We start from the raw sequence: 26,507 nt of genomic DNA on the forward strand, positions 1-26,507 counted from the left end.
CATAAAATGCAAATTCATATTTGAAGAAATTAGAACTTACATATTATATCATTAATATGCGCATAATATGTACGTTTGTCCTATACATTTACATATGTACTCCATGTACTTATATCAAATATATTACAATTTTTGTATGTGCATGTGTAAAATATAAAACGAGCCTTTTGTTAATTTGTTTTTATTTGTTTATTTGTTTTTTTTTTTTATTTTTTATTACAAGTACACTAGATCATCATCACTTGATATATTAAATGTTGTATCCTTATATAAGATTTGATTCTAGAAACAATAAGTTCTCCCACTTGAACACACTTGTACTGAACTATTATTTTGATTACTATTATTACCATTATTTTGTTGTTGTTGCTGTTGTTGTTGTTGTTGAGTTTGTGAACTTTTTGTATTTAATATTGAACCTTTACTAACCCCTACTCCACTTGATTTATCATCTTGTTGATGTTGTTGCTGTTTTTGTTGTTGTTCTTGTGCTTGTTGTTGTTTTGATATTATTTTAACAGAATGTTGTTGATTAACTAATGCCAATGGTCCAGCAGCAGCTGGATTAATACCACCAACTTGATTTGATGATGTTGTACTACTATTACTATGATTATTACTAATACTACTACTATTGGCAGTCACCGTTGGTATAACTAAATGTGATGTTGTTGTTTGTGTTGCTGCACCACTTGTCCCACTTAATTGTGTTCCAGCTGATACTGATAACGGTGATTGTATTGTACCACTAGCAGTCTGTCTTAATTGTTGTGTATGTTGATGATGTGGTAATGGTGGTAACATTGATGATGTTGGGGTACAATTACCACCACCACCAACAGAATTTGTATTCCCTGAAGATGATGATGATGATGAAGTTAATGATGGTAAACAACTTCCAACAATTGCCATCGGTAATGATGGTTTACGTGATAGTGAATGTCATCCATAATAATGTGTACTATCACTACTAGGATGGCTACTGGTTGTTGATGAACCACGTGCCATATTTCTTGGTATCGTACCATCAAAATATACTGCTGTACCGGGATATTGTTGTGTCGGTAAACCACTAACGCCAAGTGGACCAACAGAAACACTTCCACCAACAGTACTAGTTAATGGTGGAGATGGTGCTGCTATATATCCTATACTAGTAGGAAGCATTGTTCGACGTAATGTAGCATGATGTGGTGCTGGTCCCATCATTAGATATGACGGTAATGGTGCTCCAGTATGATGCGATACTGAACTGATTCCTGTTGATGGTTGTAACAATGCACCTATTTGAATTATTGAAAGAAAAGGAAAAATATTTAAATTTCGTAAATATAAATATTTTGCAAATTAAATTTGCTATTATAATTTTACAAAATGAAAAGTTTTTAGTTTCCTTTTTCAGTATACAAAATTATATACTGTTATAAAATTGAGAGTTCAACCTACACGTTTGCAATTATTAACCAATTCATATAGAGCGAAGTATAGAAATTTTTTCTCATTTTCGGAATAAAATGAATAAATTACGTAAATAAAATTTTATAGTGAAATAGCTATTGCCTATATTTTATAAAATTCTTAATAAATCATGCGAAAATTCATAAATTTTAAAATTATTATAAAAATTTTATCCTAAAAAAACATACTTTAGCAAATTCTTTATTATTTTTTTTTCTGTATTTTTCAATTTTGCATACTTAAAATTCTATCCTTACAAACTACATGTTCTTTTGATTTACTTTCCTGTGTAGGCCTTTAAAATTTTAACACACGTTAGCAGCTAATGTAAAGATATTTTTTACATGACAAAACAATAATAACATGTAAATATCACGATAGAATAAAAATACGTGTATAAAACATCAAATACATAAAAAGGACCGCAAACAAGAAACAGTGTCTGTATCATAAGGATACTATCCATGTGAAACCCATATTATTAAAATAATAGTTCTCTCAAATAAAAAAGCAATGAAAACGCTGATTTTATGTAATTTTTTTACTGCATAAAATATTAGGCACAATTGTACAAATATTGTTCAAATGACAAAAATAAAAAAAAAATTGTGCCACATAAAAAGTGTGGACGCGTTTGGGTACTTATTCACATGAAAGTAAAAAATTTTTATATTGCCACAAGCTAAAAATCAAAATTACTCCCGAAGAAAATAAGAGGACTCAATAAAATAGTAATTGTAGTTGAATAATAAATATTTACAAGTTTGTAAACGAATTCAAAAAGTGAATGCTTAAAAAAGAATTCAAATTGATATTATAAAAAAAGATTTTTTTACCGACACCCTAAAGCTTTTTGGTTTTTCAAGCCTGAAGGACTTTCGCCATTTCTGAATAATTTTTCATATTCAAATTTTATAGCTGTATCCATTTTTAAAACTATATAAATTTTGTATTTTGATGATGTAAATTGCAATTCGTTAACCATACTATTATTTTCAAAAAAATTTCAATTGAAATATTAGATGAGAAAATTATAAAATTCCAAAAAAGTTAGGAATAATAGAAACATCGTGATTTCTTCTAATAATACTTTCGCATAAAAATTTTAATTTTCGGGGCCAATTATAAAGAAAATCGCCTCTTTAATAAAGAATAATCCAGAAAATGAACTTCAAAGAAAAAGGTAAGATTGTATGATAGGCCCAAAGTGAATGATTTTGGATTCAAACCCCTTTATACTTTTGTTTTTATTTATACTTGTTTAAGGTTTGAAGCTTAGACTGATTCTTATGTGAATTTCATTAAAAAGTATTGTCAATCGAAAGAAATTTAAGATTTAGGGTTAAGACAATTTAAAAACTATAAAAATTTCGATTAATTTCCGTTATACTCACAATTGTCAATTATTTAATTTTATTAACCCGGAATACTTACACTGGGGTTTGATAGACCCCAAACAAAATTTTATTTATTGATTTATCTTTCAAAGTTAGTACAAATATATGTAAATTTTCTTTTTTATTATTAGTCTACGATAAAAAATTTAACGGTAAGTAACTTTTCACGGAAATACTCAAAAAATAGTCTTAAAATGCTTTTTAGGACATGTAGACCCCAGTGTGAGTAAAGTATTTCACGAAAATAAGTGTGAATGTAGATGGTTAATGTGTCACTGATTATTTTACAAACGTGTAGGTTTAGTAGGGCAGTTGTTAATAAATTTCAATTCAACTTAAAAGACCTGATTGATTATTGTACCGAATATAGAGCATAACAATAACTGAATACCCTCATTCGATATTACTTTCTTTGTTAATTATTGTAAAGAACAATCATTTGAACAAAAAAAATAAATAAAATAGAAAAGTAATTTTAATGCATCCCTATCGCTCTTTCAACACTCTACATTGTAAATTTCTTTGTTAAACAAAAAAATAATAATTAATGTTTAAAAGAAACGTAGAAATTTTTTTTAATTTTTAGATAAACTATAACAATGATGACCCATACTATTATCCATGAATATAGACCACCGTACAAGAATTAAATTTACTTTTACCAAATTGAAAATATTGAACACTTACCACCCATACTATTACAATTAACAGGTAATCCACCGATTAAATTTGGTGGAGTAGGAGTTGGTTGTCTACCACCTGGTCCGCCAGGGCATGTTACAACCAAACCACTAGATGGCATTAACATTGTTGTTGCTATTGATGTATGCCCACTCATACTTGATGGTGGTGGAATACCAGTATAATTACAATTTGTTGTTGGCACATACGTCATATAACTCTGTTGATTTTTTTTTCGTTTAATTAAAAAATACAATTTAAGATATAAATGAAATGAAATTATTAGATTTTAATAAAATTGTAAATTTTTTTTTCAAATAATATTTTAATACCTCATTTCTAGATGATAAACTTGGCACTGGTATCGGTGTTGTTAAATCAATATCAGCATCAATTTCTGATATATCATCACTAAAACCATTTGGTATTTGTGTTTCACCAGTTGTTGATTTTTGAAATTTACCACCAGGATTATTGGTACCATCAATACTACCGCTTTTATTATTACTACTTGCATTACTATTTTTACGTATTCTTCTTTTATGAACCATCATTCGACCAATAACTAATGTTAAACATAATAAAATACCAGCCGATACAGAGATTATTATGTACAAATAGAAACGTTCTTGATTCTCTGGAAAATTAAAAATAAATACAAATAAACAAACATGTAGATTATAATTGTGCAATATAAAAAATGTTGTCACATTTTATAAGCAAAATAATATAGGTTGATACCAATTTCGATTACTTTTTGTTTTGTTAATATATAGGAAAAATCAATATGAATGCTTGAACTACGAAAATAGAAACACTGCTGTAAGTAAATCACAAAGAATTCATAATTTTCATCGTATGTGATTGAATAATTAAAACCATTTCAATTTTATTTGAAATTATGAGGTTATGTAAGTATTAATTTCCTATTTGTAGCTATTACCAATCTTTATATTTGTAGATGTGCAAAAAGGTTTAATTAACATCGACACAACAATGCTTTTTATAAGATGGTGATTTTTTAAGTGATATAGATGTAAGCGGATATGATATAGGTAAATGCTATCTAAAATTTTTTTGTTATTGTAATTAAATTTTCTTTTCTACCTTCAGTGGGCTTTAACCTATATTTAAGCCCTATTTAATAAATGATAGTGTAGGGGAATTTTATGGATATTTTTGTAAAACGGATTCATAAAAACAAAGTTATTAGAACCAAAAAACAAACAAAAATGGGATTCACACAACTCTAAAATTTATACATTAGTAGACCTTTGCTACTCTCCTACTACGAAAGAGAGAGCTATATTCCATTCTAATTCCAATTTATTGTGTTAAATAAAGTTGGTGGTAAATGTTTATTTAAAAAAACATATAATTTTACAAAATTAAGAGTGTTAACGAAGTCTTAAATTTGTGGGACCAGGAAATAAGATTTCCGGAACAATAAATATTTGGTTGAGTTCATGTTGACAGATCTTACTTAGATATGAAAATATACAGTGCGATTGTGACAACACTGGAAAAAGCAGATCGTTTTCGTATAAAGAACTTTGAAAGGTCTACTCTCATATTGCCAGCATGAAAATTAATGCTGCCAATTCGCTGAACGAATTCATTCAATATGCACTGTTCTAATAAAAATCTAAGAATAAAATTATTGTTAGAGAAAAACATCACTTCTTGAATACTAAACTAAATTACAATTTACTTTTTCCTTAGTATTCAAACAATAACGCGTGTTTCATGCTGCAAAGAAATTAATTTTGATTTAAAAACCAAAAAACAAACAAAAAAAAAACTTAGTTTAAAAGAAAAATAACCTTACATTTTAAATTGGAAAATAAATTAAAATACAACTTAAAAGAAAATGAAAAATGAAACAAAAAAAAAAAAGCAAAAAACTCTGTGAAAAGGATCAAACAAAATAAATTACAAACACATGCATTTTTTTTTTATAAAAAAAATTTGCAAAGCAAAAAGCAAAAAAAACAAATAAAAACTAATCAAGACAAATTCCATGGCAGAATCTGTGAATTAGTGATAATGGCAACACCCTTTCATTTTTTTTTTTTTTGAATCGATTATTCTATGCACTTCGATTTTATTATGTTTCTCTTTCAGGGGGAAAAACAATTACGAAAATTGAGAATAATTGATATAAAAAATAATTGGATTAGAGCATAATGGTAACAAAAACAACAAAAACTTTGTGTAACTGTATAATTTTTTCTCAAAACATGTTATACAATAGGAATAGGAGAGAATTATTAAGAAAGTTTAAGTAAAACCAACATCACCATCACCACACGGTAAAGAAGAAAACAAATCAAAAACCTGAATATATCAACTAAAGCACACATTTATACCACTACCATTCCACTCTAAGCATGTATGTATGTTGTATGTATATTAGGGTGGACCACTAAATTTTATCGTAAAGGTGTTTTTTTTTTAATGTCCAATTTTTAAGGGAAAAAATTAAATTATCAATGTTTATTAATCGATTATTTTGATTTGCAAAAATCGTTTCTCACGAATGTCAACATCATACCAATTTTCCCATTTTCTTTTATTTAATTATAAAAATATAAGCACGATTTATTACTGAGAATCTATTAACGACTTTCCTAGAGGCAGGTGGAATAATACTGATATTTCGAAAGCAATATTTGCTTTTCAATTTCACACACATGTAAACCTTTAAATTGAAGAAGATCTGGAATTACAATAAACAAGCAGCCTCAGTTGTTTACAGATCAACCGCATTCTCTGTTATTAATCTTGAATTATTTTAGAAAAAATTGGGTTATCTTGCTTTATGTTGCTCTGGCTGGCGTTACATCGTCTTATCAGTTATGTTATGTTACATTGCGTTGTATTGGGTTATTTTACGTTATGTTAATTTACGTTACGTTACGTTACGTAAGTTATGTTTGCCAACAGTAACATATTTAAACTGATATTATGTATGTATGAGATATATTCAAAAACATTCCTGAACAGAAACAAGTTTGTCCATGACAAAGATTACTAAAATATAATATTATCAAAGTTAATTTTGATCCTAAATAGAACGACCCACTCCAATATACATACTAACTAACGAGTTAACTAACTATATAATGCGGTGCTTTGTACAAATTTGTACTTATATAGTTTCTATTATACCATTTGGTTATATTATAATACATAGATGTAGGTAAGTATATACTATTTCACACGTAGAGTTCGTTAAAGAAAAGATCACACGCTTTTTGAAAGACAATAAACTTACGTCTAATGAAAATATATGTTTCAATCCAATTTGCAATAAATCCAATTACTTCATCTTTTTCTAATTCTTTTATTTCATTTTCATCTGGTCCATGAATATTTTCATTTATTATTCTTTCTTCAGATCCCTCCTCTTCTATTGTTGATTCCTTACCTTGAATAATTCTTTCAATAATATTGTATTGCATACCATACTGTTTACTTGTATCATACATATTATTAATTCCATTACCAGTTGATTCTATTATAGGTTAAGTATACAAGGAGTTCATATATATATACATACATACAATAACTATTATGATAATTTTAAGTAAAGAAAACAAAATTCATTTGAAATGACTATTCGCATTTATGCAATATTTTATTGAAATTAATGGTTAGAAGCACCTACATAATAATAATTAATTTTTTGTGAGTATTACACACAACTAGTAGAAAAAATTAAGAAAACAATTGTGGAGGCTTGAAAATACACACCCATTAATGTAAATTGATTTCAATATTGGCACCTTCATGAATTCGAGATCAAATACATGTAAGTAGTATTATTCAATTTGATTTCTTTTCTTTCAAGGAAAAAGAACTTAATATGCAGAACATTAAGGATATTGTGTTTTTTTTTGTATAACAATTTATATTCAAGGAAACTATAATATTACTCAATATTATGACGAAATTATTTTCGTATTTTATTTGAAATAAAATACTTTATACTTGTAAAAATCATCTTTATTACACAACAGGATGTATTCCATTAGTCATTAGTATGTGTTTCCTTGTCATTAGTCAAACTATCAAGAATTATAAGGTCTCGAAATATAAGCATTCATTTAATGCTAAGAACTAATATGATTTTGTTGGCTAAAAAATTCTGAGCTAATATACCCGTTTCTATTCACTAATCAGCCCCATAGTGCCAATACCAAGAACAAACTAGTCAACCAACAATTTTTTAATATAATATGTAAGGAAGAAAGAAGTAATAAGTATTGTAATTAATTAATTTAGTTGGTATTCATTACTGCATAAATTTCCAAATTTTGTATTTTCCAATTTTGAACTCAATACATCCCTGATAATCAGCAATTTCATAATCCCGACCGCTTTAGATTTAGAAATAAAAAATTAAAGTTCTTATGGAATATTCCTCGAAATAAATTCCAAATCGTAATATTAACAAAATCTATAATATTAAATTCTTTGCCTAAATTCTTTTCCTAAGTGATGATTTATTATTATTATTCTAATATCAGCAATATTGATTTTTAAAAGATACGGCATGTAGACGTATTCTTTAAAGTATACCTAATATAATTTATAATTTCACTATTATAAAATAGCACAAAAATATACAAAAATTAAATTGCATATAAGCTTGTTGTTTATATCTGGCTGTACCCATAATATGATCACCCCGATTAACGCGGTACATGTTTCCTTCACCATATTTTTTAAAATAAAATTTTTATATATTTTACATAATAATAATATAATTATATTTTTATCATCATGAATCCTTGTCTTGTCACCATCATCATCTCTTCTAAATATGTATACATGTATGTGTCCATATTTGATATAATTTTCTTTAATATAGATATAGGTGCCCCTATATCCATGTACATATAGCTATATAAATAATATTAATATATGTAAGAGATAAAATCAAAATATCTAGGTACTTATTTTTAGTATTCAGGTCATGACTTGTTGATCATTTTCCATAAAATTAAATGTCAGTAGGTATAACGACAAGCAGTCATAAAATACAATTTTCTCTTATTGTTATTCGCTTGAACACATTCTTGTTACATTCTTACATTTTTGTTGTTGTTCCTTTTTCAATTATCTTAAAAAATTTCCTTTATTTTTTTTTCGTTACCGTTTGTTTTTTTGCACTCAAGTAATACTAAGGGTTAAAAATTTTCTCTTTATTATTACACAATAAGATTGTGCATAAGATTTTTATAATAGTGCACATTGAACCATAATAACAACCCTTTCTTTCTTGAATTATTAATATTTTTTTATCAGAAAAGGGAAGAAAAGAAAATAACAGTAAATATACATATATAAAAAGGAATACATGATGTCCTTTTTATTACTTTCTTGAAAGGAAATAAGATAATTTTTTTTTTTGCTAGTACTCATCTCAAAGATTCTAAAATATTATAAAAATAAACTCAGTGTTATAACATACATTTTTATTTTTAAAATACATCGAATGAAGATTTTTATCATTAAACTTAAATATTCATATTTTCTACGATATCTTTATTTAACATAAACGCATAAAATGTTCATCTGCAATATATTAGAGTACCTATAGTATTATATAAGATAAAAGGATTTCATTGTACATGTATAGAAAGTTTAAGTATCGAAAATAATGCATATTTTATGAGTACCAGCATAAACATTGACAACGTTATACGAGTATGTTCACAAATGAATGTATGTGTATAAATTTTAGTTTTTCAGAAATTTAATAAACTTAAACAATATATTAAGATTTCACTTTGAATATAGTCAACAATATTTAAATTGAGTCGTGTTAGTATCTACTGAAAATTTGCATTAATACTGCATTCGGTATTTTATAAACTGCAAAAAACTTAATTACAGATTTTTGCTTGCTTTTGTTCAACAAAATTATTTCGTAAAATTATAAACATTCAGAACGACAATGGTTAACCTAAATCAGAGATATAGAACCTAAGAAGGCGGGTCAAAGGTGAGAGCACAATAAAATGGCGTACTCTCCCTGAGTTTCAAATGTTACAAATCAAAATTTTGCAATAGCTACTCCTTTAATACTACGTTTACGCGAAGTAAGAGTCGATGTTTCCCAAAATATGGTGCAAAAATATGACGAATAAAATATTTTGTGAAGTGAAAACGCAGTCAAATTACTAAAAATTAAATTTAAATTTGTGTTATGAACGAAAAACTTTATTTAATAGGTACGCTTAAAAAAAAAGTTGAAAAATTTCTGTAGTAAAATTTTTCTTTATCTTTGGTTATTATTAAAATTGAATTTTCTATTTTTTATTTGAAAAAATTTCACTTAAAAGAATCAAGTTTTCGTGTGAAGGATACACACATATGCATTGAGATAACATGAACTGAACAATATATATTGTTATACAAAAATATTGTGAAAAATCAAATAAACAAAAAAAAAAAAAATAAAATTGTAATTTAATTTACTCTATCGTTCCTATCTTATACGAATATGTGTGTACCTTTTACAAAAACTTAAAAGAATCTCAAAAAAAACTTTTCAACTAAGCTATTTTTAAAGAAATCAAGGGATGCAATAAAATTTGTGTAATGACTTGCCGACCTTTCAATTATCCAAAACGTAGCGATGAATAATATGGATTCAATTGTACTAAAATCAAAAGAATAACTCAAAATTTAACTTGACTGAATTATATGGTAAGTATGGCAATAATAAGAGTTGTGTTTAGACTAGGATTTTTGTAATATTTTATTAATAATTGATAACTAATAACTGTTCGCGATTTGACTCATTAACTTTGCGTTATTAGTAAAACAAAACCTTGTATTTCAACAATTTGCCACATATCAATTTTGCCATTAATATCGAATTGAAACATGAAGATTTTCCTTCAAAGAAAAGAGCAATGAAAATAATCTTGAAAATTGTTACTTTATGGATTTTGTACTTAACTTAAATAATAACAAAGTTGAACTTTAAGATAATGTAAGCAATTACATAGTTATTTGAAATAGATTAACTGTTCGAGGGTATTTATTATAGATATAGAATATCTTTAATGTCAAACGTTTGAAATAAATTAAAAAGGGGGGGGGGTGGGGGGATAAGGGAGGAATCATTTAAAGTTTTTTTAATTTGTATTTTATTTTTTGGATTTTCTTTCTGTTTTGCTCTTCTAATTTGTTTTGATATCCTTTGTGGCTCAACTTTAAAGTGTATATACATAATTGAAATCTAATCGAAATGTTTTCTCTATGAAATTTTAAATTTCAAAATGTTAGGCACTTTTTACGTATAAAATCATATAAAATCTATGGTTTTAATCTGGATCTGATGAAAGTCGTATATATATAAAGCCTATTTAACATTACATTTTATTTGACAGCAGGTAATAGCAGTAACTCTCATAAAATTTGTTAAAATTAAATCAGTTTTTTGCGAAAGTTTTTGACCAGCCATCAATCGATTTTATCCAGTCATGATATCAGTCGTACCATAATATGTAAGCAGTCATCAGACTTTGTCGTAAATATAATCTTAGATTTTTTCGCATATTACACAGCTGTTAACATATTAAACAAACTAATATTTTAAATTATAAATTACAGTGAGTAAGGGAGAAGTAGTTCAACGTTTATCCAGAAAAATCAATTTTGACGACCCTGTGAATTTATTCGGTTCATTCAAAATTTTTTTAATTATCATGTCAACTTGATATCATACTTTTAAATAATTTAAGACCGTCTAATTCAAATACGTTCATGTTTACATTTTTGTCTAACAACTAAGAATTTTAGATTACATCTCTTACTATATATTCCAGATATAGATTTCATTGTATTTTATGTAGTTCTATTTAATTTTTTTCATAAAACATAATATCTTTGAGCGATTATTTTAAAGTATAACTGCAATAATTTCCATAAATTTTACATGTCACTCAATCGTAATTTATTCTTTCATCACAAATGAAAGACACTCCTATACACACAACTGCATATATGTACATACATATATGGATTTCTACAAAAATTATAGAAAAATAAAACTAAAACCCAAAATCATCTCAACACCTGGGAGGTCATTAGAATTTTTATGACGCGAATAGAGCACATAAAAATACAATGATAATTTTATTTTTTTTTTTGTTACTTTTTTGAATGTATAATTTTAATTTTTATGCAACGGTGTTTTTCTATTGTAGCAGCGAATGAAAAGTATTTTTTAAATTTTCGTATAGGGGGAAGGGGGTCGGAGATCGGAAAAATAAAATTTAAATTTCGAAATTTTTTCCTTTTTATCATTCAACTACATTTTCAGTGGAAAATTTTTTTTACAATCCCCTCTGTGGTTCCGCTATGCAACTATTTTCATACAAAGGTAAATATACCTGCCACTCTAAAACATTAGATTATGAAATATGGTTTATGTGGTAGAAGAAAACAGGAGTAGCATTACACTCATCGCACATATTGAGTAATATTGTACGAGAATTATAAATAGACTACAAAACTGCAGTTTTATCTCAATATACCAAAAACACTAATAAAGAGAGATAGCATTTTCTATTGTATTAAATCTTATCCAATTTAGATTTTTTTTTTTAGGTTTTTTGTTATTAGTCTGTGCCCTTATACTCTGGTATACTGATGAATAAAAATACAAAAAAAAACAGAAATGGTGTTATAAAACTAAGTTTTATTTGTACGTGAGAACATGACATGAACTTTTTGTTTTTTATTTTTTTTATTTTTTTTGGCTAGCGAATAGCTATGAATTTTCATATCTGCAGTATTTTTTTTTCATTAAGGTTATTAGAATAGTCGAGACGTTTTCAGAAATTATTTAGTTGATTGTATTATTTTATATATCTAGCTGTACACTCAAATTTTAGAGAAAAAAAGTGTGAGTAGAAGATACTCTTATATGCGAAAGGAATAAATGAAATTCAACACTGAAAGAAATTTATTTTCGTATTTAAGGATTTACTTAAGATTTCATTTCACAGGAAATTTTAAACAGATGAGGAACATGAATTTAGTTTATAAATTTTTCTTCAATTAGAAAAATAACGAGAGAATATTTGCAATAGCTCTACTTTCTCAGTTTTAAAGTATGCTTAACTATAAAAATTTTTTACTTTAAAATATTAAAATTTTATTTTAAATGCAAAAAAAATTATTATTTCTTTACCTTCTAATGTTTTATCATTACGTTTTAATAATGGTGGTATTAAAGTACTCTGTGATATTTCCGAAAATGGAAAATCTAACGGATGACCAACTGGATTATTTGGTAATCCTCCCTGTAATTTTGGTGCTGGTGGTATTGCTTCTGATTCCTTATAAAATTGATCTTCATCATATAATTCATCTTGATCTAAATCTAATTCAGCTTGTTGAGGTTCATCTGGTTCTGGCGTTGTATCATAACGATCTTTTAATACTTTACGTGGTACTGAAAATTGTAAATAAATAAAAAAAAAAAAATAAATTATTAAAAAAAAATTTTGAAGTAATAAAAATTTTTAAATATTTTTTCAGAATAACATGGAGGAAAAGTGGCAAGAAAATGTATTCGACTAATGCTAAATTTATGTTGCCCGAAGCATCTTGTATCTATCTTGTCAATAGAAGAATACCGCTTATATTCTATAGGGGCTCCTAACAGGAGGTTACTTAATTGGTGAATAAAAACGGAATACCAACGAAAAAAAATTCTGAGTGGTTCATATGGTCGGTACTAGCCAACTACTCACATCAATTTCGCTTATTTCACTTTGGACAACAAACTTAGCGATTTTTAAATGTTAAAGACCTAAGTCAATTTTTAAAAAACTTCAGCTTATTAGTCGAAATATGGCGCTACGGCAATACCAAAACTTTAACACTAGCGAAAGTGGCCAGTGTATAACCCCAATGGAGTCCCGTCACACTTAAATATTTACTTGCAAATTATATTTTAAACAAAGTACAATGTTGAATACAGTAACACAGTTATTTTATTGTCGACTAATCGTGTAAGACAAAAATAACTATCGCTTTTGTTCAAAAAATTATTATATAGTCTTTCAGTAAATTAATATTAATTATAATATTAACAAAATAATTCTAATAATTGATGAAGAAAGTGATGGAATGCTAAAGATTTTAAATTGTAATTGATGTAGAAATTTATTTTTTTATTATTTTAAAAATAATTTACGTCTCTCCAAATTTAAATAATATATGTATATACATATATACTTACTGCATGTATAAACAACTTTTAAATACATTTTTGCTTCGGATCTACAAGGATTTCCAAATGTTGATACATCTGCTGATAGAGAACAACGCCTCCGTCCATGACATATTTGCATAACTGTTTCAGTCGCCCATGAGGCTAGACAGCCTTTGTTGTCATTGTTGTTATTTTTAGGGATATCAAAAAATAAAAAATAATAAAATAAAATTAAATTATATAAGAAAAAATGTAAATATATATACTTATGTATATATATATATATATATATATATATATATATATATTAGTAAAATTAATAATCATTTTAAAATCCTACAATATCAACTAACAATAACCAGAATGGGTAAAAACACAAACATTACAAAAATTAACAAAAGGATTTTTGTTTTTTTAAATTATTTTCAATGTGGTTTCGGTAGGGAGTCATTTTCATTTGACATCCATATACAAACGCATACACACATTATATAAATAATATTATTGTATATTTTGAATAATGTTAAGGATTTCTTCATTTTATTTTTTTATTGTAAATAAAAATTTTCATTAATGTTAATAAAGAGGTCTCCGCTCAGAAATTTTATTAATGAACAGATTAAAATTATAAAAATTACATGAAAAATTTATTTTTAGAAATTAAGCACAAAAAATTTGGATATTAAGAGAGCCGAAAATTATAATGGAATTTTTTTTCAATTTTAATGAATTGATTTTAGCATTCAACTTAGTTTTATGTTCTCTCATTTCTTGTACAGCATTTGGTTCATGAAAAATTCTGAAAATTATGTGAGTTTAATAAACCAGATCCAAAAAATTAAAACCAGAGGAAAAGAATTAGAAGAATATTTTTCCTGCGCATAGATTGAAGTTACCAAATAGTCTTATTTAAATAACTACTAAATTAATGTTTTTTAACCTCACTCAACAGGACAATCCTGATGTAGATTTTGTTTTTCATGATTCTAATTGAAGGCGTTTTGTTGGATATAAGGAGCTTAATGTGAATTCAGGTGATATATTCATTTGCAGTCCTTGGTGTTTTTGTATTGAAAAAATTGAAAATTTCAGGTATCTTGGTGTCATTATCGATAGAAAATTAAATTGGTCGCAACATAATTCTAAGTTGAAATCATATTATTTCCTCTGTACATCAAGATATTTCTATCAATTGAAGAAGTTATGTTCAGTAGACGTGCTTAAAATGTTTTACTACGGTGTTTTTCATTCTAAGTTGCAGTACGGCATGAGTTGCTGGAAGGACGCCTACACTAACAAAATTAACCTTCTTTTAATATTGTAAAAATCTGTCATCAGAAATATATGCGACATGAATAGATATTCTCATGGCATAGAACTGTTTAGATCTTTAAAAATTCTTCCAGTTAGACAGCTATTATTATTACAAAGTATTGAAGAATTTTTTTACGAGAGGTGGCTATCTTAATAGTAGGACTTCTAATGCCTATGGCTTGTGTTCTTATCAAAGGTTCTTTGTAATTACTCCAGCATTTTGAACTACAAACTATCAGAACTTTTACGATATTGTGTTTTCTCGTTTATTTAATATGTTACCTGAATCAATACGTTTACTTAGGCGTAAGAACATTTTCCTAAGTAAAGTAAAATATTGGCTTTTACATTTTGATCACAGTGAAATTGAGATTTTGTTATTAACTCTAGCATAATCATATATTATATTTTGTTTAGTTTTCATTATTTCTTGGTTTTTTTTTAAATATATATGGCATTAAACACTAGTTCCATGAACTATTCAATGCTTTTTTTCCTAAAATTAGCATGTATATTTTACATTTAAATCAAAATTGCTTTTTTTTTCGTATATAAGATTTTTGTAATTACTAATTATCTTCTATATAAAATGTTTGAAATTATTCTGGCAGATATAATCATAAAATTTGTTCAATGATCAATCAGTTATTCTAAAAGAAATATTGAAAAGCTTCTTAAAATATATAGCTAATATAGTCAACTGACGTGTTCAAGAATCGATTCCATGAGATTTTTTTGTGAAAAAATGTCTTAAAAAAAAAGTTTCCTAAAAAAAGTTATGTTTCATTTGAGGCATGGTTGACAATTAAACATAATGCAGACTAAGGTAATGAATATCGAAAGTAAATTCACGTCTGAACTTTTAATTATTTGAGCGCACTGAAAGTTCACATAATTTTTCACAATTTTTCGTTATCGCCACACATTTTCCTAAATTAACCGACATACAAAAGTATGTTATCGATTCGAAAGTTAAATTTTAAAAGTTAATTTTAAAACTAAAGGTAACCTTCTGTATAATTTTGTTAGTTTTGTAATTTTTTCCTCGGTTTCTGGTTCTTTAACAAGCAAATCCTTTTAATTTAATTTTATAATATTTAAGTGACATAATACAATATAATTTATTTTTATTTTTAAAAAATTTATTTTCTCTTTTTTTTTCTAAGAACTCATTTTATTAAGTTTTCTATATTTGCTTGTTTGTTTGTTTGTTTTTTTTTTTATTTAATAAAATTTAAAATGACTTTATTATATTTTCTTCAACATCTTCTTTTTATCTTATATAAAAAAAAAAAAAAATTATTAAATATTCATTTAAATTTTATTTAAACTTACTTTCTTCTTTGGCATCATGTGGCTGAGAGCACTGTACACTTTCGTATTGCGTACGACCAAAACTAGCACTATATATTGCTATCCTTGAATAAGGATTACAAACCAATTGCATATTATCATTCTCACAAGCGACTTTACTGCGAAATTCATCTATAATAAAGAGTAAAAAAGCAAAAATGAAATGACAAAAAAGAAATTATAGTTATTTTACAAGAATGTTAAAAAAGAAAATGAACAACTTATGAACATTTAAAAAGATAAGAATAAGAAAACAAAAAATCAAAAAAAAAAAAAATTTGAAAAGAAAACTTAGCTTAGAAGTTTAAATAAATGAAGCACCATATTGACGCCAATGCCAGTACATAAGTTTATGACACTATTTGCTTACGTATTTTTTTTCTCTTTCTTACCCTTATCAAACTTTATTTTAAATTTTTGATATTTTATTATATAAAATGCAACAACAGAACATATTCACTATTAAAATAAGGAAATTTCTAAGATTTTTAAGAAAATTTATCTGGAAAGAATCAACTGTTAGAAGATAAGATGGAATTTTTATCCTATTGTGTACAATTTTATAATAAAGATTTTCATGATTTCATTCGATTTAGAGCAGGCTGTTGTGATTAATTAAATTTCTGTGTTAAATTTAATCATATTGTATGGGGTTTTGAGAATTATTTAAACTATTGACTTTTACCATAAAATAATTAGATGAAATATGCAACTACATAACATACGCATGGTCACATACTAAGTCAGTTACCTATAGATTATTTTGAAGCAGACCTCGGGATGTAGTCTTAAAGTAACGCTGTTTCAATTTATTTCAATATTTTGTAGTATCGTGTAGTATTTACCCTGCGAATAATAGCATAATTTTTAAGAATAGTATAATTTTTTTTGATTAGTTATTCATTTGGTTTCATGTTACTAAGAGTCTTAGAATACAATTTATGTATGTATCTATATATATGTACGTAGCTCCAGTAGATAAATTTAATTATTGAAAAACATACATATACAGATATTTGGTCTATTTCTATATAATTTAATTTTATTGAAACTCGCACAATAATTAATATTCTTGTATAAGATTCATTTCAATTTCTCATCTTACCTTGAATTAATAATATTTCTCTTTACAATACGTAAGCAGATACAAATACATACATTTCTATATATACATACATATATTTATATAGTAACACATTTTTTCTCTACCGTTTAATATTTCAACAAAATTCTGTTGAAAAAATTTTCTCAAATTTTTAAAGGCAAAATGAGAAAATTCAACGTCATTGCTTCAACTAAATTTTTAACATAAAATTGCTTCAAGGTATAGATTGGTTTCGAAAATTATGCTTGAAATTTTTACGTCATAGTAACACAAAAAAAATATTAAATATTGTAATGAATATTCTTGTAGAAAAGAAGGAATGATTTTGAATTAAATTTTCTTTCATTTTGTGGCTGGCAGCCATCAATTTGATAAAATTTCTTATTTTAAGAAATTTTATGAAAAAATCAAAATTCAACTTCATAAATTTTAGGCAGCATATTTGGTATAAATCGATTTATTTGGTATAAATATGCGGAGTTGCCGCAGCGGATGGGCATGCGAGGAGGCTTTGATACATGGTGATGAGTGGTCTACTGCACATGCTGTCCAACTCTTGTTTAATGTGCAAGGCTACGCTGATGATATAGTTTTTGCTGTGAGGAGCCAGTATGATGACGTCGCAGGTGAACGAGTTCAAGGGGCTCGAAACAACATCCGGAACACGACCCAAGCAGAGGGTCTTGAAATTAACCCTAGCAAGGCAGTAATTGTCCCATTTACTAGACGATGAAAATTTAGTTTCCATCCGGTGTTCCTAGTTGACACAATTATCGAATCCTCTAAAGAAGTCAAGTATCTGGGAGTGATTGATTTCAGCAGTCTAGATACAGGGCAATGTAAATGGGGATGGGAATCACAAAAGATTGTGCGATCGACGTGAGAAGAACCTAAGGGTCTCGGTTTCCTACGACGGAGAAAAAAGATAGGTTGCAAGTGACTACAATTTAAGGTTCCGTGAGGAAATAAAGGAGTACGTAGCTCAAATTTTCAGTCATGTACCATACTATGACTGATCCCGAATTGATCCCGATCAGTGCATGAAACTTTAAATTTTTATATAAAAAAATTTATATTTTTGAATTTATTTTCATTTAAATAAAAGCCATATTCTGAATGAAAAATAAATTCATGGTTAGCTCATCAGACATATGACCTCTCCCAATAAATTAATTTCCAATATACGTTTTTTAATTTCATTGTAGATTTAATGCGTGTGTACATTTAGATACACCATCTAAAGTACACACCGTACTGTAGATAAAAGGCCGTTATTCAAATTAGAAGGAAGCGAATTTTTTTTTTTTTAAATAAAAAAAATGCTTTTAAGATAACAAACGCGTGATTGACTTTCGAAATTTTTTTAGGTATAAAAATATTATTGTACGTCAAACTTCCATTAGAAAAAAATAAATTTTTATTTTTTATCTGAGTTATGCTGACATCGACTTTACGTGATGCAATTTGGCGTTATCCAAATTACGTCAATCTTTTATCGGACTAAGTAAAATAAATTTTTGCATAGATTTGGAGGCGAATATAATAGCCTGTGAGTAGGTATAAAAGAAATTCAAGTACCTAATTTAAAAGCCAAAAATTTTTGACTATAAAAAAACCCAACCAAAATTGCCAAAATTTAAAATAGAAAAAATTTTCCATGAAAAATCACACCACATAAATTTTTTTTTCCACAAACTTTACTTTTAGATTAAACAAATACAAGAATATTGAATTATCCTGAATTTTTCTTCATATATACAACTTCAAATCTCATATCCTTTTCAAATAACTGAAATGCAAAAAAAAAGGAGGAAAAATTAAAATTTTTCGCAATATTTGCGTATATTTTCACACTCGAAAAAATTGGTACTTGTGGTTAGTAAGGTACAAAAAATGTAAAATAAATTTGTCAACTCATAAGAGGGTGCATACTAATTCATACATCTGTACCTAATATAAAACTTACTATGGTTTCTATCTGTCTAAATGTTTCTGAATTTTAACCGCGTAATGATTTATGATGAATACTGAAATAGAAAATTTTGATGTAGAAAATTGGATCGACGGTTCTATTATTTTAACTGTTCTCATACAATTTTTATAATGTTATACAACTGCAATTTTAATTTCATAAACATTTACTTATACGCATTTCAGAAATTATCAAAATTAGGACATTAAAATTTTGTAAGGTTTCTTTCTCTTAAGGGATATGTGTATAACATTTGCATACCTATACGTATATTTATAACATTCACTTTTATGGTTTAACATTATTATCACAATAATCGCCCACATGTACAAGTAGCGTAAAATTAGCCTACTTATCCATAGGTTTTTTATTACTCTATGTACGTTAGCTTTTAATACATGCGTATATGTATGTAGAGAAATAAATGTTGATATTCTTAATAAATAAAGTACTAAAATTGTATTCAAAAAATAGAACGGTTCTCGAAATGTTTGTTCATATTATTATAATATCTACGTAGTGGTTCTAAGATAAAATTTCATATGCTAGTAAAGATTTTCAAAGTAAATAAAAAATTTTTTATGGAAAATGCAATTTTCACTCTTTTCTGCGTTGAATGTAGCAATATTAAAATTTCCTTAAATATTCACATTTTCTATTAACATTATTAGCCATATTCACATACAAAATAGTGCAAATTTTATGTATTTGTCTACGTAATTTTGCAATAAACTCAAAATTATTTAAACATAACGCAATTTATTGAACACAATTTATTTTTTTTTATTCACACTATTTCTCTTCATATTCAATTAAATTGTAGTGGACATAAATATAATAGATACCTCAAATTCAAAATTGAAATTTTTATCACAAAAATTCGAGATTTCATATCTTTAAAGGAAAAACTCAGTAAAAAAAATTATCATATTTCCGACGTCATATTCAATCCTATATAAGACGTAATGTATTTTAATCAGTGACTGTTGAGCAAAAAATTATTTTAATATTATGTTAATATTATAATTAGAAAATTTATGCTCTAAATATTTCGAAAATTTGAATATTATTCCTGAAAATAGATACATATATGACGCAGTATTCCTTGAAATGAAAAAAATGTATACACGAAAAATAATGTACAGAAAACACACTAACGCGTATTTGTATTGTGTAAGATAATCAAGTTGTATTAAAATAAAGGATGTGTCGTTCATATTTTAAGTAGAAAAAATTTTTTTGAAATATGAATTTGTGTTTACCTATTGTTCAGTTAGATTATATAATAAGGACCAGCAATTCTGAAATTATATAATAGAATTAGATCTTATAATTTCAGAATTGCTGGTCCAGATAATCTCACGAAAATTTTAAGTACGGGTAAATTTTGTTGAATTAATTTAGTAAATTCAACTGATCTATCTCATGATCAGCAAGGTCAGTTGAAAGTACCAAACAATCTCAGATTATTTATATTTTTCTAATCGCATATAGTACCAAAAATTGCAATTCTTTTGATTTTCTGAAATCTTTATTTTGTTTATCAAATTTATATTTATGATTCTTTGAATAAAATTTAAGAATATTGACCATTATATGCCATAAATCCGATCGATATCCGATAAATCCCATAATATGTTATTCTCAGATAAATCTTCATTTCTAAGAAGGAGACAAAGAATTTAATTAACAATTTTTTAATATAAAAATGCATTTCAATTATACCTTTAGATTAATAATAAAATTTTCATTATAATGTGAGCAAATAAAAATATAATTAAAATTTTCTTATAATAAAATTATTATTGTCCTATATACGTATGTATATATAGTTATCGGATACCTCAGATGTTTTTGTTACGGATTAAAAATATTGAAAATATTAATTAATGTTCTTCTACAAATGTCAATAATTCAAAAATTTAATTACCTTAAGCCATTAATTTGTGTCTTTTATTAACCGTAATATCATATAAAATGATAAAATACTTATTATCCTTTTGATAATAATTATATAATTATCTATATATAAGTCTAAATATGCACAGGGTATCCAAGAGCTCTGCTATTTACCATTGATTAGAATTATTAAAAGATTATTGAAAACCAAACTGACTTAAAAGGGATTTGTCAATGAGGTGCCATATGATATGACTCCGAGGTATTAATTTTTGTGAATGTGGCGGAAACTGGGTTTTTAAGTTGATCATTTGGCATAACAAAATAGAGAAATCATTTTGTCGCATTGAAATCATTGAAGAAAAAAATTTGGTTTAAAATAACATTTGCAGTATGTTATTTTTCTCAATAACTTCTTATAACCAGAACTGGTAAGAAGATGATCTATATAGTAAATTATAGGTCAGGAGACAAGGATTCCAACTTTAAAAAAAACTCTAATCGTAAAATTGGAGAAAAGTCCAATGTTACGCCACTTAGAAAATTAACGCTTTTTAAAAATGAAAAGTTAAAATTTCAAATTTTTTAAGTTTCATAGTCATATGATTCCGAAATCTCAACAGATTATAGCTTATGCAAATATTCACAACAAAGTTCTTATTCTGAGATTTCTAAATTACAATTAATAATGTGCTTGTGTTACACAGGCACAGAGTTATACTTAAAATTTCAAACAAGTAAAAAAAAAATTATGTCGAAATTGACTTTAAGCATCTCTAACTCCGAACCAGTTGAGCTTTGAACATTATCTCTATACAAAAGTTTTGTCTACTCATTGAGGACTTATTCAATTGTATATAGCACTTTGATTCAACACACCCTGTATATTTTAAAATAAATCAAGCAAAAGCAATAAAGAATGTTAAATTTTAAATAAAAAAGGAAGTTTAAATTAGAAGAAATATAATTTTTTTTTTTGTTTTAAATTTTCTCTCATGTCCCCAATTAAATGCATCAATTTTAAAAAAATTTCCTGTTAAAAATTATAGGATAAAAACTATACATATGATCCAGTTAAATTCCTTTAAGAGAATTATTATTTTATAAAGCAAAAGAAAGAACAATTTTTTTTTCATTTTTATTTAAAATACACTCTAGAAGTAGGGCATACCTAAAGAAATAATATTTTGCTACAAATATACTCATGTATGTGTGGAAATTGCATTAGAATTTTGTACGTAAAATAAAAAAGAAAAAAAAAAAGAAGAAACACGTAAGTTTCACTTAAATTTCCTGATTTTGTGATTGCTTTAGGCAAAAAAAAAGAAGAAGAATAAGGGAAAGAAAAATGAAATCCTTTTAATTTAAAAAAAAATATGAAATTGGAACATTTAAGGTTGTCTTTAAATGTACGTAAGGACTGTTAAACATTTAGATTGTTTAAAAGAAAAGAATAAAAGGTTTACTCAGTACTCACATGAAATACGTATATACATGTATGTATATATATGTAGATAAAAATTTATTTAATGAATGTACAATAAATTTTTGTTCGTTTTTGAGTACAATATGATGTTGAATTAACAGCTGACAAGAATGTTAATGTTAGTATAACCTTTCAATTTATCTTTATCATCAATATAAAATTTTGTATATCATATTGATATGGATATAATATTGTACATTGCTTTTAAGTGCCATTTCCGGCAGATGTCATCTAGAACTCTATAAGAAATCTTTATTTTTTATTTAAACTTAAATTTGAGATTCACTCACAACTTGTGTTGGAGTATATATGAAAGACTAATTCTTTGAGAACTAGTCGAGTAAAATTTAATTCAATGCGATCACTCAATCAATATTAGTGAATGATTAATATATATAATAATATAATCAATTACTGAATTTTCTAGGTAAATTCGAGAATCAGCAACCAATAGCACTGGTCTATGTTTTATTATGTGTTAGCAAACTCTTACAAAAGAAGCTGCTTTCCATTGAGCTATTTCAATTTCTTATTCCTATATTTGTATATCCTATTTGAATGGAAAACGTGTTGTAGCTTAGAAACTTATCTTATATGTATTAAAGAATATAATCAAGATTATAAATTTCACTTATAATTTTGCTCTTCTTTTTCCTTTGACTACAAGTCATTTTATTGAAATGCAAAATTTTGTACCCCTTTTCTGGATTTACTACTTTTTGAACTAACTACGTGTGTTCGAACTCAGGAATACAAAAATTTTTTACTTATTGCTTAAGAAAATTCCACAAAAATATAAAATAAAATCGGATCAAACCTATACATGAATTGTAAAATAGCATATTTCCGTTCAAGAATTGAAAACAGTTCATTTTTTAGTAACGTTAAATTTACATTATTCTCATAATCTAATCAATATATTGCATATCTTTAGGAGGAAGATAAAATTAAATTTTCATATATCGTAAATGTACCTTTTCCATGCGAAATAGCAGTTTTTCATTCTTAAACCTTGAAGAAAATTTTTGTAAATAATGACAAACGGCTAGATAACTGAAAAAATTTTATTAAGCAACTATGGGTAAGCTTGTCGTTCCTTTCCGATTTTGCTGTAAAGCACTAAAAATTTGCAAAAAAAAAAATTAGATTTTGCTCTTTTCCCTGTTTCTATTTCAATTAAATTTCTTCCATATTGTACTAGAAAAGGAATTCTTCCTTTTGTGTTTTCAATTTAAAGAATTAACAAAACTTAGACATACTACTTTTTTTACCAAAAAAAAAAAAAAAAAATAAAAACAAAAAAGAAATTAAATTCAAGTATGTTGAAAAAAGGGAAAAAGAAAATCTTTTTTTTTTTTTGTTTTTTGCAATTATTTTCTAATTTTATGAAAAATGAATGCCATTTTAACAAGGATTTAAAATATAATTTTTTTTTTTAAATGAATAACATATAGCGTAACCATATTATGGTAATGCATGTGTGTATACACTGTTTGTTAACTCAATACCTCTACACAAACACATAAAAAGTGATAATAACATGCGGGTATGGTGTTCAAAATGTAGAAAAATTCTCTGAACTGTTGACTTTTTCTCTAAAAAACAAAATTAATGAGTGAAAGTTTTTGTTTTTTTTCGTTTTCCAAAGCAAGAGCACATATAGATACAGTAATTATATTTAGGGTGCTTTAAATGGTAATGCCTTATAAAAAATTAGATTTAAATTTATGTGGTATATAACATAAATTCTTGTATATAATGATTATGTTGGTATATAAGATTAAAATATATTATAAAAGAAAAAAAAAACTATGTTCGCTCGTATGTGTCTGTTTTAATGAGAATTTCGCTGTTAGCATATGCATATTATAGGGGAAATTGTTTTTTTTTTTTTCCTCCTTGTTAATCCAAGGTTATGTTGTCTTCCTGGAAAATTTATAAGGTCAAATCAGTAAATTTAAAATGTACTACATACTATAATGTGTAAATGTAGATGGGGTTTAAAAATTTTATAAAATATAAAATTTAGTTGGAAAAAATATGCTTAATTAAAGGCATCATTCAGGTAGATACTACAAATATATTATGATTTTCAATGCATTTTGTAAATAGTATAATAATAATGTATTCTTCTTGTTAAAAAGATAAAAAACCAAACGGCTGCAGGACATGTACCTCGATTATAATCATTTTAAAAATTCAACCTTGATAAAAAATACTTTTTTTTTTTTTTGAAATTTTTTCTTCCTGTTTGAAATCCTGATTGCGTTTTGCAATCATGTTAATCAAGACTAATGCGTACTAGTTCGAGAAAAAAAAATTCGAATTTTATTTTAGATACGTTTTATTTGTGATAAAAATTAGTAGGAATTAAAATAATATTATTCATTATCATATATAGTTTTTAAAAGCGTGTATAGTTTTCGGGCTATTTTTTTAATTGAAGATTAAAATCCTGAATTTGCATCCGTTCTACACAATTTTTGCAATTTTCATATTTATATGATTTTTATCTAATTATATAAATTTATAAAGTTTAGAAAATTCATGCCATAATTGTGTGTGATATTAAAAGATTATTTTTTTACTATTAGTAAATGAATTTTTATATTCAGTATGTTGTGGGGTAATTAAAATTGTACATTATTATCCATCAGTACCTTTAGCCCATCTATAACACAATTTTTATTGCAAATTTGGAGCATTTTCAGCATGATGATTTAAAATTGTTATTTAGGTAGCAAAATCAATGGTGTACCTCACGGTCTATGGAACACCCTGGGAAAGGAGGTATCGGAGACAGAAAATAATGATTATGTCGGATAGTCGAGCTACCATCAGAGCACTGAACTCGTATTTTGTATCCTGCGTGGCGGTATGGAGCTCTCCTGAGAAGCACAATGAATTGGGTGGGCGAAACCGCTGGGTACTAGGCCATGTGGTCATAAGAAGAGGCAACTGACGCGTGCGCAAGGGGGGCGGGGATAACATGCCTCTTTCTTGACCCGAAGCCTTTCTGGGAAATTCAATCAAATACTGTTCGTTTGGAACTAAGACAGAAATCAGAGAGGAGACTGCCTAAGTACTGCCGTCTTAGGTTTTGCGGCAGGCAAAGGAGCTTCTTGGAGAATATAATCAGACGCAATTTAAGAAGATTGTAGAGTTGGGCAATTTTCAGTGTCTTGTTGGGGTACTCAACACCTCATTACTTCAATAGGCTGGACCTGAAATGCTTTGCTCAAACTTAAATATAAGTATAATAATTTAAGTTTTTAAAATTCGACAAATATTTTAAATTTTTTGTTAAAACAATATTTTATATTTGCGTCAACATTTCAAATGCCTACATATATACATACATGTACAACATTCATGCTCATGATTCCCTTTTATATTTGAATTAAATTTTTTTTTACCAGAGGAAAATATTTAAATAAATACCAATTTCTTCAGAATAATAAAGTCTAATTTTCAAATAAAAATTGAAAAAAAAAAGGAAAAACAAATTCTATTTTTTCCTTTTCATATTATTAAGAGTAACATAAACATTTTATACTAATTCAATTTTTGGTTCATTTCGATCTATACCACACAAT

At 26.4% G+C, this 26,507-nt stretch overlaps 1 protein-coding gene across 3 annotated transcripts in view; it reads right to left on the reverse strand.

Moving 5' to 3' along the window:
• Window positions 1-942: 942 nt before the first annotated feature.
• The window catches only part of LOC129607875 (protein eva-1-like), a 202,465-nt gene continuing 176,900 nt past the window's right edge, over window positions 943-26,507 (reverse strand). Inside the window, exons 5-11 of one of the 3 annotated variants that reach the window (XM_055519107.1) lie at window positions 16,432-16,581; window positions 13,810-13,953; window positions 12,754-13,017; window positions 6,814-7,053; window positions 3,869-4,173; window positions 3,543-3,756; window positions 943-1,283 (exon numbers count right to left, since the gene is read on the reverse strand). In XM_055519107.1, the coding sequence (XP_055375082.1) occupies window positions 943-1,283; window positions 3,543-3,756; window positions 3,869-4,173; window positions 6,814-7,053; window positions 12,754-13,017; window positions 13,810-13,953; window positions 16,432-16,581 (1,658 nt within the window). Of the gene's footprint in view, window positions 1,284-3,542; window positions 3,757-3,868; window positions 4,174-6,813; window positions 7,054-12,753; window positions 13,018-13,809; window positions 13,987-16,431; window positions 16,582-26,507 lie in introns of all 3 variants that reach the window. The other 2 variants (XM_055519106.1, XM_055519108.1) reach the window with 2 other exon arrangements.

This window comes from Condylostylus longicornis, unplaced genomic scaffold (genome assembly GCF_029603195.1).
Source record: "Condylostylus longicornis isolate FDR11 unplaced genomic scaffold, ASM2960319v2 ptg000030l, whole genome shotgun sequence".
NCBI lineage: Eukaryota > Metazoa > Arthropoda > Insecta > Diptera > Dolichopodidae > Condylostylus > Condylostylus longicornis.